Source organism: Halichoeres trimaculatus, unplaced genomic scaffold, assembly GCF_033239565.1.
Source record: "Halichoeres trimaculatus isolate MK-OKI-2021-1 unplaced genomic scaffold, fHalTri1.1 fHalTri1_scaffold_14, whole genome shotgun sequence".
Classification (NCBI taxonomy): domain Eukaryota; kingdom Metazoa; phylum Chordata; class Actinopteri; order Labriformes; family Labridae; genus Halichoeres; species Halichoeres trimaculatus.
In genome coordinates, this window is record NW_027437192.1 from 2,188,477 (window position 1) to 2,207,042 (window position 18,566).

General features: G+C 43.2%; 1 protein-coding gene across 1 annotated transcript in view; it reads right to left on the minus strand.

Annotated features, from left to right (window-relative positions):
- The window catches only part of col11a2 (collagen, type XI, alpha 2), a 48,788-nt gene that overhangs the window by 2,654 nt on the left and 27,568 nt on the right, over window positions 1–18,566 (minus strand). The window contains exons 8-64 of the mRNA XM_074686095.1: window positions 16,271–16,486; window positions 15,501–15,554; window positions 14,436–14,477; window positions 14,112–14,174; window positions 13,948–14,022; window positions 13,652–13,738; window positions 13,410–13,466; window positions 13,229–13,282; window positions 13,091–13,144; window positions 12,936–12,989; window positions 12,727–12,780; window positions 12,537–12,590; window positions 11,275–11,319; window positions 10,803–10,856; window positions 9,620–9,664; window positions 9,431–9,484; window positions 9,252–9,296; window positions 9,078–9,131; window positions 8,952–8,996; window positions 8,806–8,859; window positions 8,568–8,612; window positions 8,408–8,461; window positions 8,199–8,306; window positions 7,832–7,885; window positions 7,660–7,713; window positions 7,433–7,477; window positions 7,166–7,219; window positions 6,583–6,627; window positions 6,405–6,458; window positions 6,208–6,261; window positions 6,007–6,060; window positions 5,728–5,925; window positions 5,588–5,641; window positions 5,370–5,477; window positions 5,159–5,266; window positions 5,021–5,074; window positions 4,848–4,901; window positions 4,588–4,695; window positions 4,391–4,444; window positions 4,247–4,300; window positions 4,094–4,147; window positions 3,961–4,014; window positions 3,766–3,873; window positions 3,615–3,668; window positions 3,473–3,526; window positions 3,335–3,388; window positions 3,163–3,216; window positions 2,969–3,076; window positions 2,833–2,886; window positions 2,580–2,741; window positions 2,439–2,492; window positions 2,320–2,355; window positions 2,178–2,231; window positions 1,809–2,094; window positions 1,610–1,722; window positions 1,397–1,465; window positions 1,072–1,308 (exon numbers count right to left, since the gene is read on the minus strand). Of these exons, the coding sequence (XP_074542196.1) occupies window positions 1,072–1,308; window positions 1,397–1,465; window positions 1,610–1,722; window positions 1,809–2,094; window positions 2,178–2,231; window positions 2,320–2,355; window positions 2,439–2,492; window positions 2,580–2,741; window positions 2,833–2,886; window positions 2,969–3,076; window positions 3,163–3,216; window positions 3,335–3,388; window positions 3,473–3,526; window positions 3,615–3,668; window positions 3,766–3,873; window positions 3,961–4,014; window positions 4,094–4,147; window positions 4,247–4,300; window positions 4,391–4,444; window positions 4,588–4,695; window positions 4,848–4,901; window positions 5,021–5,074; window positions 5,159–5,266; window positions 5,370–5,477; window positions 5,588–5,641; window positions 5,728–5,925; window positions 6,007–6,060; window positions 6,208–6,261; window positions 6,405–6,458; window positions 6,583–6,627; window positions 7,166–7,219; window positions 7,433–7,477; window positions 7,660–7,713; window positions 7,832–7,885; window positions 8,199–8,306; window positions 8,408–8,461; window positions 8,568–8,612; window positions 8,806–8,859; window positions 8,952–8,996; window positions 9,078–9,131; window positions 9,252–9,296; window positions 9,431–9,484; window positions 9,620–9,664; window positions 10,803–10,856; window positions 11,275–11,319; window positions 12,537–12,590; window positions 12,727–12,780; window positions 12,936–12,989; window positions 13,091–13,144; window positions 13,229–13,282; window positions 13,410–13,466; window positions 13,652–13,738; window positions 13,948–14,022; window positions 14,112–14,174; window positions 14,436–14,477; window positions 15,501–15,554; window positions 16,271–16,486 (4,278 nt within the window). The remainder of the gene's footprint in view (window positions 1–1,071; window positions 1,309–1,396; window positions 1,466–1,609; window positions 1,723–1,808; window positions 2,095–2,177; window positions 2,232–2,319; window positions 2,356–2,438; window positions 2,493–2,579; window positions 2,742–2,832; window positions 2,887–2,968; window positions 3,077–3,162; window positions 3,217–3,334; window positions 3,389–3,472; window positions 3,527–3,614; window positions 3,669–3,765; window positions 3,874–3,960; window positions 4,015–4,093; window positions 4,148–4,246; window positions 4,301–4,390; window positions 4,445–4,587; window positions 4,696–4,847; window positions 4,902–5,020; window positions 5,075–5,158; window positions 5,267–5,369; window positions 5,478–5,587; window positions 5,642–5,727; window positions 5,926–6,006; window positions 6,061–6,207; window positions 6,262–6,404; window positions 6,459–6,582; window positions 6,628–7,165; window positions 7,220–7,432; window positions 7,478–7,659; window positions 7,714–7,831; window positions 7,886–8,198; window positions 8,307–8,407; window positions 8,462–8,567; window positions 8,613–8,805; window positions 8,860–8,951; window positions 8,997–9,077; window positions 9,132–9,251; window positions 9,297–9,430; window positions 9,485–9,619; window positions 9,665–10,802; window positions 10,857–11,274; window positions 11,320–12,536; window positions 12,591–12,726; window positions 12,781–12,935; window positions 12,990–13,090; window positions 13,145–13,228; window positions 13,283–13,409; window positions 13,467–13,651; window positions 13,739–13,947; window positions 14,023–14,111; window positions 14,175–14,435; window positions 14,478–15,500; window positions 15,555–16,270; window positions 16,487–18,566) is intronic.

Genomic DNA, 18,566 nt, shown 5'->3' on the forward strand with positions numbered 1-18,566 from the left:
CAAAAAGTAACAAACGGATCTTGATGAAATTTTCAGGAAATGTTTAAAATGAAATAAGGAAGCAGTGATTAATTTTTTGAGGTGATCGGGATCACCGTCTGGTTCCAGGATTTTTTTAAAGGATTCTTTATCATTGTGAGATAGGGCCGTTTTCACCATATGTGTATATAACTCCCCCATTAATAAATAAATAAAAAAAAACCAAAATGTTTTCTAAATAAATAAAAAATACATGAATAAATAAAAAATACCTGATTAAAAAAATTAAATAAATAAATTAAGATACCTAAAATGTTTTTCCTTTAAAAAAAATAAAAAAAACAAACAAATAAATAAATAAAAAAATCCTAAAATGCTTTTTTGAATAAATGGATAAACTAATAAATGAGTAAAAGTACCTCAAATGTATTTCCTTAAAAAAATAATTAAAAAACAACTAAATAAATAAAAAAAATCCTAAAATGCTTTTTTGAATAAATAGATAAACTAATAAATGAATAAAAATACCTCAAATGTGTTTCCTTAAAAAAATAATTAAAAAACAAATAAATTAATAAAAAAAATCCTAAAATGTTTTTTTAAATAAATAAATAAATAAAAATACCTCAAATGTTTTTCCTTTAAAAAAAAACAAATAAATGAATAAAAAAAATCCTAAAATGCTTTTTTGAATAAATAGATAAACTTAAAATACCTCAAATGTGTTTCCTTAAAAAAAAAATAAAAAAAATGAATAAATAAAAAAAATCCCAAAATATATTTTTTTAAATAAATAAATAAAAATAACTTAAATGTTTTTCCTAAAAAAAAAAAACAATAAAAATTCCTTTAGGTTTTTTTAAATTAAAACAAATTAATAAAGTATATTTACCTAAAATATATTTTTTAAATAAATAAAAAATAAATAAAAAAATAAAAATACCTTAAAATGGTCCCCTGATTATAACCACTTATAGTTTTATGAAAATTAATAGATCATTTTAAATCTGTCTTGTTAAATAGCTCCATATATAGTTCCATCCTGAGTGATCAGTTTTTGGTCTTTAGTTGGGTTTCGGATTCTGGACTCACAGAGCAGCCATCGATCAGAGCCTTGATGTACGGGTTGGTCTCGTAGCTCAGATCCTCCTCGTTGGCTCCCTGGAAGTGCAGCGCTCGGTGGTAGCTGTTCTTGGCGCTCTGGTCGGCCCAGGCCACTGAGCGATGGCAGTGGTAGGTGAAGTTCTGGCGGGCCTGGATGCTCAGGAGACGCAGGAATCCAAGCTGGACCACGCCGACGGGCTCCCCGTTTGAGTCCACGTAGGAGAACTGGAAGATGAGAGGTGGATTCAGAGGATGGAGAGACCAAAAAGACCACGAAACTAGGACTCTGGGTGTCTCAGGGGGGGTTACTCACTTTGCTGCCAGTTGCAAACTGACTGTACCAGGATCCTGGAGTCTCTTTGTTCCAGGAGTTCATCTTTACCTGACAACAGAAGAGTCCACAAACACGTCATGTTCTCGTCGTTCTGAGAGAAGCTGTCCTACTCCTCAGGTTTATTCAAAGCAGTGTTTAGTATCTTCACGCTGTCAGTTTGAAGCTCTGTGTTTTATTCTGTGTCTGACTGACCGTGCTGCTGCTGCTGCTGGGGTACAGGCACGTCTCTGCTCCGTTTGTGAAGTTACAGAAAACCTTGAAGGCGTCCCTGGAGCAGCCCTGGTTGGGGTCGATCCAGAACTCTCCTGCAAAACGGTTCAGACAGAGGAGAAGTTAAATCCAGCTCTAGAGACTCTGAAAATCAAGTCCTGGTTTGGTTTGACCCCCTTACCGTCTTTGAGGTCTGGCTGGCTGAGGTGCAGGTCTTGGCAGGTGCGGGCGGGACTGTCCTGGGTGCCCAGAGGGAAACGCATGGTCTCGATCTCCTGTCGCAGCGAGTTGAGGGAGCCAAAGATCTCCTCCATGCCTTCACTGCCCATCAGGAACTCGGTGCCGGTGGCGTCGGAGGCGGGCATGTCCGGGTCGCTCTCTGAGAGCAGTTTGCTGGCGTCGATGGAGCGCTTGGACTTGGGGCTCCTTTGGATGGGGAGAGGCTGAATGACCTCGCCTGGAGGACCCTGGAGAGAAATTAGACATCGTAATCTCTGAAGCAGAGAGAAGTCTAAATGTCTCACTCTCATGATAAGAGAAGACTACTTACAGGAGGTCCAGGAGGTCCCTGAACACCCTTTTCTCCCTTTGGACCAGATCCTCCCTAAACACAGCACAGAGGGCGAGGAAATCAAGACCAAATGCAGCATCAACACATTCGCTCTGAGATACAGGAGAGTAAGAGTACTCACAGCTGAGCCCTTGGCTCCTTTGACACCTTGAGGACCCTGTTAAAGATACGAGGCGTCAGTTTGAGGATCTAAAGAAGCACGCCAAGAGGGAGAAGAGACGACACAGATATGGGACTTACAGGCAGACCAGGAGGACCAGCAGGGCCGATGGGTCCGGTGCCTCCATTCATTCCCTGTCACGAAACATGAGTCAGCACATTTCACAGTTTTCAGAAATAAAATCTTGGAGGAAAGAAGTCGGGGTTTCTCCGCGGTCTTACAGTCTCTCCTTTTGGTCCTGCTGATCCATGAGGGCCGGGCAAACCTCGGTCTCCCTTCTCTCCCTGCTCTCCAGGGGGTCCGATGAGACCGATAAGACCTGGGTGTCCCTTCTCTCCCTTGGAACCGGGGTCTCCGCGCAGCCCAAGCAAACCAGGAGGTCCCTGTAGGAGGAGGAGGAGAGAAACAGCCATGAGACACAAGAGATGAAAGAGCTGAGCTGGATCAGGAGAAACCAGACTACTGTGATCTTACCATTGGTCCAGGTGGTCCTTTCTGTCCCGCAGGTCCCGGAGATCCTTGCTCACCCTGAAACACGTAAAACCACAGTTTAACGGTGACAAAGTCAAGTGTTTGCTTCAACAATCAGAAAAAATAAATCCTCACTCACCACTGATCCAGGGAGTCCTCTGAGTCCTTCTGTTCCTGGTTTTCCTGGTACACCCTGGGGGCCAACAGGGCCGGTCTTTCCTGGTGGGCCAACAGCACCTGACTCTCCCTGCGAAGGATGAGGACAAAAACCATCTTTAAAAAAAGTGTTTTAAAGTTTCAGAGCCGGCGTTAGAAATGAAAAACTGAGGTTACCTTTGAGCCCTTCTCTCCCTGACGACCCTCTGGGCCCCTGGTTCCAGCTGGACCCTGGAAACAAAACCACATGACACAGCTTTAAGCCTCTTTTACATACCGGATCACTGCAGCACCTCAACCTAAACAGGCTCAACTCAACCAAACCTAAGCTGTCGTCCTGTGACCTTACCCTCTTTCCTAGGGGGCCGGTGGGTCCGTTCTCACCAGGAGGTCCAGGGGAGCCCTGTGACAGGATGCAGAGAGCAGATTGAGGACATTTGATCTCAACACTTTATTACAAAATCTGCTGTTTCTTCTTTGGACTTACAGATTCTCCTGGTTCTCCGTCCTCTCCTCTTTCTCCCTTGGCGCCGTCTTGACCCTGAAGGCGAGCAGAGTACGGTCAGAGTTTTATCTTATTAAGTGTTTCATAAACTCCTGACGTGCGTTTTTCAAAAATAGACACTCACTCTTGGTCCAAGCTCACCAGGGGGACCAGGATCTCCAGGGAAACCTACAGGACCCTGAAGTAAAGAACATTTGGTGAAGATGAAAATGCAAACTGAACAGAGGGAAAAGAAATAGAGTTGATCTGTGAGTGTGAGGGTCTGTGTGTCGTACAGGGTTTCCTTTGGGCCCGTCGTCTCCAGGTCGTCCTCGGCCTCCGGCTGGTCCAGCAGTTCCAGGTTGTCCAGCTTCTCCCTTCTCTCCGCGCTCTCCACGAGGACCCTAACGACAGGAGCACAGAGCTCTTTAAACATGAGCACTATCGACCTTTCAGTGAAGTTAACGTCGAGCTGGACTCTCTGGACTCACCTTCTTCCCGGGCTCCCCTCCGATTCCAGGTGGTCCTGACTCCCCGGGCTCTCCCTGTGGAAGGAAAAGAGTCATCTTTTAAAAAAACCTGCTCCAGAAAAGATGCTACAGGCTTCTGTTTGTTGATCTTCACCTTCTCTCCAAGAGGTCCAGGATTACCCAAACCACCAGGAGGACCTTGAGGACCCTGAAAAACATGCACAATGTAAGTGTGAGCATGTGAGCCAATTTTTCACAACAGCTTTTAAAGAGCAACCGATGACACCATTTTAATAAGAGCACTCACGTCAGCACCGTTGGGTCCAGCAGGGCCACGGGGTCCTGGAGGGCCTGGAGGACCCTGAGAAAAGAAAGAGGTTCAGGTTTTTCTGTGAACAAAAACACATCCCTGATTCAGAAATAAAAACCTGTCTTGATGTTTTTAACTCACCAGAGGGCCAACGTCTCCGGTCTCTCCTTTCTCACCTGGCGTCCCCGGTAATCCCTGCAGGGCAGAGTGAAAGTTACACACAGGATTAATTTATCTGTGCAGTTTAGATTGAGATTATTCAAAGCTTAATCCAAACCTTCACTAAAATCAGACTAAATGCAGATTCCCAGGAACCTGTAATCTGTGAGTTTTTGTACCTGCAGTCCGATGGGTCCTGGAGCTCCGGGGAATCCTCTGGTTCCTTCGTCACCTTTAGCGCCAAAAGGCCCCTGCTGGCCCCTTGGTCCAAGCTCTCCATCTGCACCCTGCACCACAGAAGAAGAAATCCAGAAAAGTTAAGAAATACGAATAAATTAACCTGTTTTTATCATTTAATCATGAGATTTCAAGGAGAGTTTGGATCGTATTCTAAAAAGATGTAAGAGCCGAGTGTGTCGTTGTAAAACTTCAGACTTACGGCAGGACCAGGCTGACCAAGAGGACCCATCGGCCCGGGTGGACCAGGAGGACCCTGACAACAAACAAAAACCAAACCCCCGGATGATTAGCAAAACATCAACAATATCCGATTCTGATTGTCTCTGATCCGGATCAGATCATGGGCTCCTTAGCTGAGTCGGCACCACTCACGTGTTCTCCCTTCGCTCCCTTGGCGCCTTTCTGACCGTGCTCTCCGACCTCGCCCTGTGGGCACAGAGACAAATTCACCTCACAGTAAGTCATGAAGCATCAGTCTGATGATCGACGGGTTGTTTTTGAGTTACTGACCTTATCTCCGTCTTCTCCTGGCACTCCAGGGGAACCAGCTGGACCAGGCAGACCCACAGGCCCCTGAACGCCATCACGACCTGCTGGGCCGATGGGACCTTTCTCACCCTGAAGAGCAGAAGAAGAAAAAAAGAAAAATCAACAGCTGATCGCTCCTCTCTGACTGAAGGAGTTAAAAGCTGCTCGTGGGATGATGATCCAGATTACTCACAGGGACTCCTTTCTCTCCAGCGGGTCCAGGAGGCCCCTGAGGGCCAGGTCTGCCAGGGGGTCCAACAGGTCCAGCAGTGCCAGCTTGACCCCTCTCACCAGGAGATCCCTGAGGAGGTAGAGCAGCATGAAGACACAACAGGCTCCAGCAGAAGATCATGAAGTAAACAAGTCATTTTAAAGGGTCATTCCACTGTTTCACTCTGCGTGGAAACTCACAGCAGGTCCAGGAGGTCCGGCAGGTCCTTCACTTCCCTTCAGTCCTCCTCCTCCCTGGGAGAAAAGAAAAGGAGTCAGTCAGTCAGACCACTCGGTGCAGGTGAAGGAGTTTATTTTTAGGAGCCTGGTCTCGTACTCACAGGGGTTCCAGGTAGTCCTCTCTCACCAGGGAAACCTCTCAGACCTGGTGGTCCATCCTTTCCAGGCCCTCCAGCAGGTCCAGGGTCTCCTTTAGTGCCTTCTTTCCCTGAGGGACCAGAAAGTCCCTGCTCTCCAGGTGGACCTGGGGGTCCAGGGTGGCCACGCTCACCCATGGGGCCGGTCTCTCCAGATGGACCCTGAGAGGACGAGGATCACAGTGTTTTAAAAACTGAAATCAAGAAAGAACACGAAAAATTTTCCAAGGAACCCAAACTCACCTGAGGTCCCACGACTCCAGGAGGCCCAGGTGGACCCATTTTACCTTGGAAACCCTGGAGGAGGGAAAGGAAAGAGTGAATGAAACAACAACAACAGTCTGCGTCAGGGACAAAAAACTAGCATGGATAAAAATGTGATCAACATTTAAGAATCAGTGATTTCAAAACTTTTCATTCAAAGCAAAGAAACAAAAAACGTACAACTTCTCCTCTCTGTCCAGGGTGTCCGGGCAGTCCGTCCTTTCCTGGGGGTCCCTGTAAGGAAACACCAGTCAGCCATCATATCATACATTATTATAATAATCATATCCTCATCTTAAGGGAAAAGAGAAGGAAAGAGGGAACATGAAACCATTTCTGAAGAATGGAAAGCAAAGCAATGTGAAAGTGTTTCTTACAGGAGGTCCCTTTGGTCCGGGGAAACCATTGGCTCCCTGGGGCCCGGGCAATCCCTGATGAGGCGATGACAGTACGATAAGACACGTTAGAATAAAAACAGATGCAGTCAGGGTTTTAAAAATCTGAAACACTAAGGTAAAGGTTTGAGATGTGAAGCAGCAGAGCAGAAGATCTCACCCTCTCTCCAAGAGGACCAGGAGGGCCATCACTACCTGAAGTTCCCTAAAACAAAACAAAACAACAACACGCTGAATAAAAAACAGGTTTCAGGTCACAACATACAGCTTTAAACAGCGCTGTGTCTCTGAAATCTGAGGAATCATCCAAGGAGCGCTCTTTAGAAGAGGTACAATACTTCACTTCCTCTATGTTTCTGCATCAAGCTTTCCTCAGGATGTCCAGCAGATGCAATGGGACATTGACCCTTTAATAATTGGAAAGTTCTTCTTCGTGTGGTCTGCAGGTGGTGTTCAGGTATTAAAACATCCAGCAGATGGCGCTGTCTAGATTCCTGAGACATTCAGTCCAGGAAGTGCTCCTTCCTTCATTTCTTTGAGCGCTGTGTTTTAATTCAACTGCTGAGTGTTTAATTCACGTTTCACCAATTAGATGATTTCAAATGATTCAGCTCTAAGGTTTTGGCACCATCAGTACTTAAATGTGTTTATAAATTAAAGACAATAGGTTTACAGTTGTAAAAATATTTTTCATCAACAATAATCCTCAGAACAGTTCCTGGAGAAAATCAGAGCAGACAAACCTTTGCTCCTGGTTTTCCAGTGGAGCCTCTTGGCCCTCGCTGCCCCCTGGGGCCCTGATGAGCACAAACAGGATAAGAATATTGCAAATGTGATGCAACCAATGAATAAATCACCTTAAAATACAGACAGAATTTGAGTTAACTTTGCAAAGTTTGCTCTAAACTTTGTGTTTTCCCATAAAAGATGATCAGATTTATTCTTTGAGTTTGTTTGTAATAGCTAGTCTGTGTGCAGGATGAAACGAGAGCGTCAATGTGAAACCGTACCGTTGGTCCTCTTTGTCCCCGGGGTCCAGCTTTGCCGCTTAGACCCTGAAAATCAAAAAAACAAAAAATGTATCACAAACAGTCCAACGGGAATGATCTTATCCATAGAGAGAAAGTTAATCAGTGTCATCATTTAAAAATCTTTTAAAGGGTTATTAAACCCATGTTGATTTTAAGCCATACAGTTTGAATAGCGTGAGAAAAATCTCTCATAAGAATTAAATTACCCTTGTTCCTTTCTCGCCGTTTGATCCAGGGAATCCTGGGAATCCAAGAGATCCCTGATAAACAAATCAACATCAGCCTCAGCACAATCTGTCATCGTAAATCGTCATGGTTGTAGATATGATCCAGTATGAGTAAAGGATTAAGTATTGGTGAAAGTGTTTGTCTCCTCACCTTTGGTCCGAGTCGTCCAGGATACCCAGGAAGTCCAGGCACGCCAAGTTTACCCTGAAACCACATGAGGATATCAGAAGTTACTAACATCAAACTGGAATAAATCACAACATCTATAATTCAGAATAAATACGACAAAAAGTTCTACGTCTTTCAACATCTTTTAAACACTTGAAATAAAAGTTTCAAAATGTCACAGAAACAGGTTTGATTTAAATTAAATTAAGTGCATGTATATGAAGAGCCACAAGAGGGCAGCAGAGTGTTATTTCCTATCTCAGGCCTTCCTGGATTTTAAGAGAAAGAGAAATATGTGGTGGAAAAATCTGCTGAATACTCTGCTAGCTCATATAAATTGTGACTTTACCTTCTCTCCGACTAATCCAATAGGTCCGAGCTCACCAGGAGGTCCGATACGACCCTTTGGCCCCTCTGGACCATCCTCTCCTCTGGGTCCGGGAACTCCAAGCTCACCCTGAGAGCAGGCGGCAGAGAAAAATGACAAATAACTAAGTATTCATGAGACTGTGACAATGATGTGATCAACAAAGCAGTTTAACAATCTTTGGTTTTTACCCTTTCTCCTTTGGTTCCAAAGTCACCCTTAATTCCAGGGAAGCCGTCTTCTCCCTACAAACCACAACAATTAAAACATAAGCAAAAGACGACATCATGCTATCTTTATTTTATCTCACAACCAGCACTTAAATGTTTTAACATTTTCTTTTGGACTCACCTTCTCTCCTTTGTGACCCTTCAGTCCACGGATACCTTGACCTCCCTGAAATCAAAGCGTGAAATAATCAAAACACTAAAATATGCTTTCTGATACTTCTGCATTGATTTGGTTTGTTCTTTTTAACTGCAAAGAAATGCATATTTCCTCAAAAAGGAAGAGTAATGAAAGAAAGCAGGCTTAATGATCTCACTTCCAGAAACCTGTTGACTGATTTGTAAAGATTAGCTTGACTCACCTTGAGGCCACGAGGTCCAGGATAGCCGATAGCTCCCTGTGGGCCGTTAGGACCCTGGAGGAAAAAGAGAGATGCATTTATAACATCATACATGCAATAAACAAATACTTTTTCTGGAACTTTTGCTTCTAACCCCTGATACCGACCTGGTTTCCTTTGGTGCCAGCAGGCCCCTCCTTTCCTGGGTGACCCTGAGAGGAGAGGAAGAGTTTAAGCCTCAAAGAGGGACAGTCATTGTTTCAAAAACTAAGGAAAGGCAGAGAGAAACTTACAGGAGGGCCATCAGCGCCAGGCATTCCTGGGAGACCGGGTTTTCCTGTTGGACCCTGAAAAAGAAGACATTCAGATCAGGGCCAATTCACCAACGAATGACCGCATATGGATGAACTGAGTTCATCACCAGGACTCGAGTCATCGCTACACATTCAACATGTTTTGGCTCTTACTTTCTCTCCTGGGGGTCCAAGTGCTCCCTGAGGTCCTGGCATTCCCTGCAAATAACACAACAAACCCATGAAACCAGTTCTTATGTTATCCTTTCATTTAAGCTTTTATAAAACTGACGCACATGTTGACTTTTAAGCTCCTAAAAACTGATCAGAACAGATTTTATTAAGTGTCTCACCTGAGTTCCTGGGGTTCCTTGCTGACCCGGGGGTCCTGGCTCTCCTTGGGGGCCCTTGGCAAAGGAACAGAGGATAACAGAGAAGAGGAGACAGAGGGAAAAAGTGAAAGAGAATCCTATCTTTTTTTACTGGTACTTGTTATCTGACAATTTACATGATAAGAAGGTGGTAACTTTAGGGGCACTGACCAGGTTTCCTTTGGGACCATGGGGCCCATCATTTCCTCGTACACCCTGAGAGATAGAAAGGGTTAATGCATATCATCTGAAAGAAGTAGTCAACCATGCAGAGAAGACAAAACTATCTGAACTCAGTTTCACCTGCAGATACCAGGAAGTCTGGGGGAACTTAAACAGTAGTTTTAAACACACGCTTTTAAAAGGTTTGGAATAAAAGTTGCATGTAGTAACAATCATCAGCTCTAGAGGGCGTTGTTTCAGACATTTGCAGTGTGAGGTAGCGCTGCACAATATATTGTTTCAGTATCGTCATTGCGATATGAACTTGTGCCATATTCTTGTAAAATGATATATTCGCAAAGTTATGCGATTACTTTTCATTGAATCTTAATATTCCAGCCAACAAAAAAGTCAAAACAGGAAAAAGACAAGTTTGTGAGCCACTGTGTTTCAGCTCATATTGGAACCTCTGTGCAGGAGCGTGTTGTTAAAAAGTCTGACCTGGTGTGAGAACAGCCCCTTTCAGGAAATATTTTAGATTAATATCAATAATTAATAGATTTCAGCATGATTAAGGTGTTTTGCTAACATAAATAACGTTCACGGACGCAGAGGCAAACAGAGGCAGTTTGATTGGAGGGTGTCAGCGGCATCGTTTCAGGGAAAGTCAGGGTGAAAATATCAAAAAATATACCACAGAAAACTAAAATACTGTTCTGTCATTTCCTCAAAGACAAGTCATCATTTCTGCTTGTAGCTGCTACTAGCTTAGCACACCTGAATCTCTGATCAAACTGGGGGTCGTCCACTTCAATCGGGACAAAAAAAAAGAAGTTTGGAACAGAGAAAACTTCTGTTAAAAAAAAAAGACAGAAAACTCTCTCTGTGTCTCTGTTGTTGGAAACATCAGAGCTAAACCGCTCACACTAGAAAACCATGAGACATAAAATATAACCGTCAGGGGGTTTGGGCTGCCTGGATCCTGGGTGACACCACGGGGTGTCTCGTTATTGTTTGGAGGTGACTGTTGGGCCGTAACATATTCACTTTTAGATTCTGGGTATCTCCATGTTTTCTTTTCCTATAGGACTCAGGCTGTTGTTTCCAAAGACTCTGTGGTGAATTCAGAGTCACAGACAATGCAGCTACAAAAAAAGCAGACAATGTGTTTTTTATGTTGTTTTTTACTCACGGGAGGTCCGGGGATTCCGGGTGGACCTTTAGGTCCCAGCAAACCACGAGGTCCCTGGAAAGACACAAACAAGCAGAGATCAGACGGCATAAAAACTGGAAGAAGTTAAAGGTCAACAAACTGAGACAAACTGACAAACAAATATTAAGAAATGCTTTTCTGTTCTTTTCATTGTCTTTTAACAGGAACTACTACAGCACTGGAAAAACTGACATTTTACCAAGTGTTTTTGTCTGATTTTCAGTAGAAAATATCTTTTTAGACTCTATTTGAGCCACATTTGCCTGACTAGTCCAGAAAAATGCCTTGTTTTAAGATATTCAGACAAAAATGAGGTCTGAATGACTTGTAACAAGAAAAAAAAATTTACACAAAGAAAATTAGAGATGTATTTTGGGATGCAGCATCAGATGAAAAGAAAAGAAAAGAAAAGAAAAGAAAAGAGAAATCAGCTTTGTTTTGAAACACTCACTGGTTCACCTGGGAGACCCCTGGGTCCGACGTCTCCGTCATCTCCCTGAGGACACAAAGAAACAAAACGTTGATCAGGGAAAGATGGTAGATATTAAGAGTTATGGACAAACACTCTGAGTGGACCCTCAGGTTATAAATGTTGGATTTTTATGATGACTCCTACAAGACTCGTTCATCTAACTTACTGACTCTTAAAGTCCCTCAAGTCTACAGTGAATTTGGCAAATCTGCATTTTTAATTGATGCCCCTTACTCATGAAATACACTCCAACAAACTCTAAAGAGAACATCCTTCTCCTCTCTTATTGAGTTTAAGACCTTGATTATTTATTATCTGTTCATGTCTGTGGAGGTGACTGTTGGACCGTAACATATGTCTGTGAACTTTAGAGCTCACTTTAGAGCTTTAGGCCTCACGTGGCCTCGATTGCTCGGTCTTGTGGATCTGCCCTCTATAACATCAGGAGGATCAGATTCTACCTGACACGACAGGCCACACAGCTTCAGGTTCAGACCCTTTTGATTTCGTGCATCGAATACAGCAACTCCCTTCTAACAGGCCTCCTTGCATATACATTTAAACCTCTAAAAATTATCCAGAATGCAGCAGCACATCTGGTCTTTAACCAGCGTAAAACAGCACACGCCACCCCACTGTTAATCTCTCTTCACTGGCTTCGAGTGGCAGCTCCGATCAAATTCAAAGCTCTTCTTCTGGCTTACAAAACACTGACAAGACCAGCTCCTGCTGACCTGGGGTCCCTCATCCAGGTCTACACTCCTTCTGGCCCACTACGCTCTGCTTGTGAAAGACGCCTGGTGCTCCCAGCCCAGCGCGGCTCCAAATCTCTAGCCAGACTCTTCTCCTCTGTTGTTCACAAATTACCCAGCTCTATACAATCCACAGAGTCCCTTTCTACTTGAGATGTCTGAAGACTCATCTGTTCGGGGAACACTTAAACCCTTAATCTGAGCCTTCTCCTCTTTGTCCTCAGGGGCAGGATGAGTCAGAAGGTCTCAGACCCCGCTCTTCTTAATGGCAGCACCTTTAGCAGAATAACTTGTAGCACTTTGTCGCATTATCTAGGTTTTCTTCTGTCTAAATTCTTGCTTGTGTTGTGCGTTGCTTCGGACAAAAGCGTCTGCTAAATGAAACTGTAGAACTGTAGATCTTTGCGACACTGAAAATAAGGATAACCTCAATATCTTTTTAGAGAATAAATGAAGATTAAAATGAATGAATGAATGAAAAATACCCACCCTCTCTCCATCCTCTCCTGGAGGTCCTTGAGGTCCCATCCCACCTGTATCACCCTGGGAGGATGAAAGATGGAGAAGAGTGAGGAATCACTGAAATGATTAAGTTCAGTTTATTAAAAAAAGGTTTAAAGACTTAAAGGTCTGAGCTTTTTTGTATGTTGCAGTTTGATTGTTTAAGTTTTGGGCTCACCCTGTGTCCTTTGTCCCCGGGCAAACCAGGGAGGCCATCGAAACCTCGATCACCCTGAGAGTAAGACAAACATGAGAGGTTTAATAACTGAAGATAATTAGCCATCAGCATCTGAAGGCTGAGAAAGAATAAGTGCATCATTTGTAGTTAGTATTAATAAAGATTTAAAAACCATCAGTCCGGACCATGCACTCTCAGCGAGCACTCACCTTGGTTCCAGGCTCGCCTGGCATTCCCCTGGCACCATCAGCTCCAGCACGGCCCTGTCAGAAACAAGCATGTCTCAGAGTGCAACTCCACACCAACAAGAGAAAGAGGAAGTGACAGATTTCAAGGAGGAAAGTCAGCTGGATTAACCACTCACTCTTCTTCCTGCTTTTCCTGGAGGTCCCATCAGACCAGAGGGTCCTCTGACACCCTGAAAAAGGAGAGGAGGTTAAATGTCTCTAACAGATCTGAGCTGACAGAAAAAAAGTTTGTTAAACAAACTATAATTTTTTACCTGAGGACCAGGGTCCCCACTTTCTCCCTTCAGACCAGAGCTTCCTGGGTTTCCCTAAGACAAACACCACAACCATCACCGTTATCACCAGCTTCTAACAACTCTTCATCCCTCCCTTCATTTAATGATGAAAAAAAAAACCCATCATTTTTTAGTTAAGTGACAAATTAAAGAGGAATACCAGGGGTCCAGGGCGCCCAGTGAATCCCATCGGCCCAGGAGGTCCCTTCAGAGCCATCTAGAGACAAAGACAAAGAAGTCAGAAATGTACGCTAACAATGCAAAACATCTTTTGACACTAAGTTTGAAAAATACGGTGACAGTCTGGGTTAGTGTCAAAGAGTAAAGACTGATTTGCTGTGAGTCTGGAGGCAAAATCAAACACACAGGTGGTAAAAATGTTTAATAAAAGAGATAACCCACCCTCGCCTGAGACAGGATGGCTGCGGCCTGAGCTTCCTGTGCAGAAACTACAGGACCTTTATCACCTCCACTCTGTCCAAACCGGAACTGAAAAGAAAAACAGAAAAGCGTTAAACCTTCACGAGTGGTCACTGCGTTGGTTGAATGAAAGGAGGTTAAATTTTACAAAGGTCAAGAAAGTCAAAACATTATGGTACAGTAGATCAAAACAACAGTTTTGATTTGAGGAGCATACTTAGTAAAAAACAAGCACTACGCAGAAATTTTCAGGATTTTTATGGTGAAAACAGCCTTACAGGCAGCATAACTGAGGTTCCAGGAGGTCCAGGGACGCCATCCGCTCCAGGCAAACCAGCCCTACCAGGAGGACCCTGCAGAGTGGAGAGATGGAGAGATGATTGAGGTCAGAGGTTTTGTTTTTTTTTCACAACTGCAATGAAAAAAGGGATAAAACACTCACCCTCTCACCAGGGTCACCGACAGAGCCAGGAGGTCCAGAGGAGCCAGGGGGACCAGTTGGACCCTGGCAGAGGAAGAACTCTTTACTGACTGAGAATATGAAAAAGTGCAATATGGTGCGATACCATGGGATAAAACACTATAATTGTCCCTTTAGGAAAAACTATAATAATGTAAATTTTGCTAAACGTAATGGATACATGTATCAGGTAAGTTCTTAACTAATATTTAATATTAACACTCCAAACTGGAGTTATCAAAGTATCAAAAAAACCCTCATGGGACAGAGAATCTGTAAACAAATCTAGAGAAGCAAACTACTTACAGCAGGTCCCTCTGGTCCTGGAGGTCCTTCAATGAGCATACCCTGAAGAAGTCACAGAAGAGTTACAAATGTTAACAAAACGTGTGATGCACATTTTAATTCCTTCCTTCTATGGGATGCACCTCAGTTAAGATCTCCTTGAATTACATTAAATTCAAAAACTGCATATTTGAACAGAAAGCTAAGCTCCGCCCTGTTGGCTACGGCTGCCTGTTGCAGCAGCTCTGTCTTTTTAGTCTGTTTCTTGTAATTTTTTTGTCTCTTTTTCATTATCTTTGTATTTGGAGTGGATCATCACTTTATAAGCTCATTTGTTGGTCATGGACACCAAACTGGTTTTGTCTTCAGTGATACTTTGACTATTTTTTCTCCTGTGTTTGTCTGGAGATCCTACATGTAACCATGGCTGCATTGTTTACATGTTAAATCACTTGTTAGCAGCCTGTAGCATGTCAATGCTAACTGGTGCAAGGCCGGATGTTTCCCCACAAGGTGAGGAAGAGGAGGTGAGGATGAAGTATTGGTTCTCAGGGTGACGACATGGACCTGTCCTTCCATCCATCGTTATTGGGAACGTAAGATCTATCTCCAATAAGATGGACGAGCTAGCTGTGCTAACCCAGCAACAGAGGGAATACCAGAAGGCAGAGTAGCATCATGCTATTCACCAACGCCACAAAGGAAGAACTTCATCCAGGAGACAGAGACTGAACAGACTGCTGAAGAAGCTCAGTCCTGGACCCTGTGGAGGTGGAGGCTGGCTGACTGGACAATGATGGACAAGCTGTCAGCATCTATTTTCTTATGGAGCTTTTTACACTTTCTATACACTTTCTTACTTTTGTTTTCTTGATTGATGCCGTGACTCCTTCTTAATTTCCCCTTGAGGATAAATAAAGTATTTTCTACTCTATTGTAAAAACAGAGTAAGTGTGGTTCAGTCACTCACAGATACAGAGCTGATAACTTCGGAAACACTCTCTGGAGCCTCTGGGATAAAGACTTAGAAACCCTTGTTTGAACACCTGCTCAGGCAAAGCTGCTTAAAGAAAATGTGAAACTCACAGGCTCCAGGACAGCGGGTTCTCCTTTCTCTCCTTTCTGGGCTCTGACAGCAGCCTGAGGAAAACACACATGTAGACAACAACATAACAAAGTCAGTATGGAAGCCCCAGGATAACATTCAGAGGAAAACATCAGGACAAACAGACTCATGCATGGTGACACACATACAAACACCTGCATCGGTTTGATGAAAAAATCAAACACTATCATTTAAGTGTTTTCAACTTAATGATGACACCTGCTTTGGAAAGCTTTGGTCCAAACAGTGATGGTCTAACAGATCTCCAGGCTTTGGTCCAATGCTTGGATGAATCAGATCATCTCTGAGTGAAGCAGCTCTACATGAAGCCATACACTGAGATTAATGGCATTTAGGACGGGAGATGAAGCAGCTGCTCGCTGCTACACGTCCAGATGCCTCTTAATGCAGTGCATGTGATGGTTAAGATAATAAGGATCCCCAATCGTCTCTGCTGTGACGATGGTTTGTATTCTTGGGGTCCTGAATTTGCTGTTCAGTGTGAATGAAGTCAATTTCAACCACTGATGAGTACTCGAGGTCTTGGTCCTTAGGGTATCAGGAGAATACTCAAATTATGTGAATTATTGAGCTACCACGGTGTAAAATTTGCTGATGTTTTTAATCCAATAATTGATGGAAAATGCAAACATATACATTTGAGAGAAGACCAACTGTGATCCGACAAAGACCAGGTTTCAGAGCGGGTTGAAATTGACTTTTCTTTTGCTCATGAGGCAAAACAACTTACGCCTCCCTCGTCCGTCACAGCGGACAGGGCGGGGCCCATGTTGGCATCGACCTCTCCAGTTTCCACTAACGGCTCATTGTAGTCTCTGTAGGAATAGTCGTATTCCTTCATGCCCACGTCCCCAGTCACATACTCTTCAGTGAAGGCCTCCTCCACCACACCGCCCGCCTTGGTGGAATCTACCTCCTCGCCCGCCAGCGACGGCTCCACCTGAGGCTGGGTTGGGTCGGACAGAGCCACGACGGGGCGGATAGAGGTGCAAAAGAGAGGATCAAGGGAAAGGAAATGAAGATTGAAGAGATGGAAGGGTTTAAAGAAGAAGAAATGTTAAGAGGAATGGGAGAATGAGGGAAGCATATATGGAAAAAAGTGAGTCTTACCTCTTAAAATAAAACAGTGACATCAGGACAAAACAAACAGACATCCTGGAGACCAGGCTGAACTATGCTGAATTTTAAATGTCCACGTTTATGTTGGGATGATAATCCTCTCTTAATCATCTACAGCTTAGCTTATTATGGTGTGTTTTCCCAAAAGAACTCAACACCAGCTTGTGCGTTGAACTCTGAAGTAATCAACACTCAGAGCTGATACGAGGAACTTTGAGAAAACCAGCTGCTGCTGTGACATACAAAAGCAAAAACTATGTTAATCTCTATTCTACTTACCACGGAAGTTCCAGTGAAATGTGCAGTTTCAGTTATTTAAAGAATCTATTTTTAAAAACTGAATTAATCCAACGCATGAATAAAATGTACACACATACAAGAGCTGACACTTTCTTTTCCATTGATTACAAAAACATTTAAAGCATCAAAATTGTAAAAACAAACCAGTCATCAAAGTTAGCTCTTTAATTTCAACAAGAATGCATTATATCCATCCGCCTTTGAGGCTAATGTTAAAACTTCATCCCAAATATTTCCATGCGGATCCCTTCTTCACAAGATTTTTTGCTCTTATGTCAAGATGACAGACGGATCAAAGAAGGATCTTGAGATGAGAACAAAACAGGAAATCTTGTTGTTAGGGGAAAGAAGAGCCACATGGAAATGTTTGGAGATACCAGCAGATGAATGTGGTGCATTCCCATTTGAAAAGGTTTGGTGGGTTTTGTTTTTCTTGTTGTGAGGCATCGGTGCCGTCAAAACGCTGATGGAGGTTAGGGAAGTGGAAGAAGAGACACAGAGCTCTAACTACTTGGTTAAATAAAGACTGGGCTCACCACCACACAGGTATCCACTGTCGGATCTTTTTTATACCTTTGTCACTGGATGCTAATTGACCTATGGCTAAGTCCCGCCCACAAATGTGATGCTAATCACAAGGTGTATAACCTTCCAATACACTCAGACAGTCTTGTTTTGATTGGTTTTATGAGGTTTTTCTGAGATTTTGGGTTCAAAAATGCTCAAACAAAAGGCTGGGTGATGAGATTTACTTTTTTACCCTTTCATAAGCCACATCTTAGCAGAGAAAAGTGTCCTCTCTGGATGAAGTTGTGCAGTAGAGCAGAATATGAACTCTGTGTGAATCAAATGAAGAAGGAATGGTGCGTTGACATGGTATTTGAGGCAGCATGTTTTCACTCTGCTGTAAAGAAATATAAAGTTATCATTAGCACTAGAACCACCACTGCAGTCTCACAGACTGTTTGGGATTCTCTCTGGCTTTAGCTAAAGTTAGCTTACTTTAAACTCCTAGCTGTGTTGTTCATCATGTCTCTTTGTTTGTTTGGCTTGTTTTGTTCTAGTTTTTGTTCTTTCGTAATCGTACATCATTGTTAGCTGTTGTCCAAAGGTCTCTAGTCAAGCTAACGTTAGCTTCTGGGGCTTAGCTTCATTAGCTTATCTGTAATAGCTGAGATAACAAAGGTTGTCAAACGTTGTGCTGAATGATTCAGTGTAAATACTGTAGCTCCAAACTAACAGAAACACACTCTTAACACAGATGGTAAAAAGGAGGTTATATTTTTTTCATGACCAATGCTGATCCTCTATCTCAGTGGTTCTCAAATGGGGGTACGTGTACCCCTGGGGGTACGTGAGGGCACTCCAAGGGGTACGCAAGATTCAAAAATGTATTTTCCAAAATAATATCAACCAAGAAAAATCCCTTTGAAACAATTTATTCAATCGATGTTTGAATAAAAATAAGTTTGAGTTCTCAAACTGAGTACTTTATCCAATTGACACTAATAGTACAGCGCTGTTTTACATTTTTTTTCCAACCAAAACTAATTTGCACTTGTTAGGGGGGTACTTGGTGGAAAAAAATCTATGTCGTAGGGGGTGCG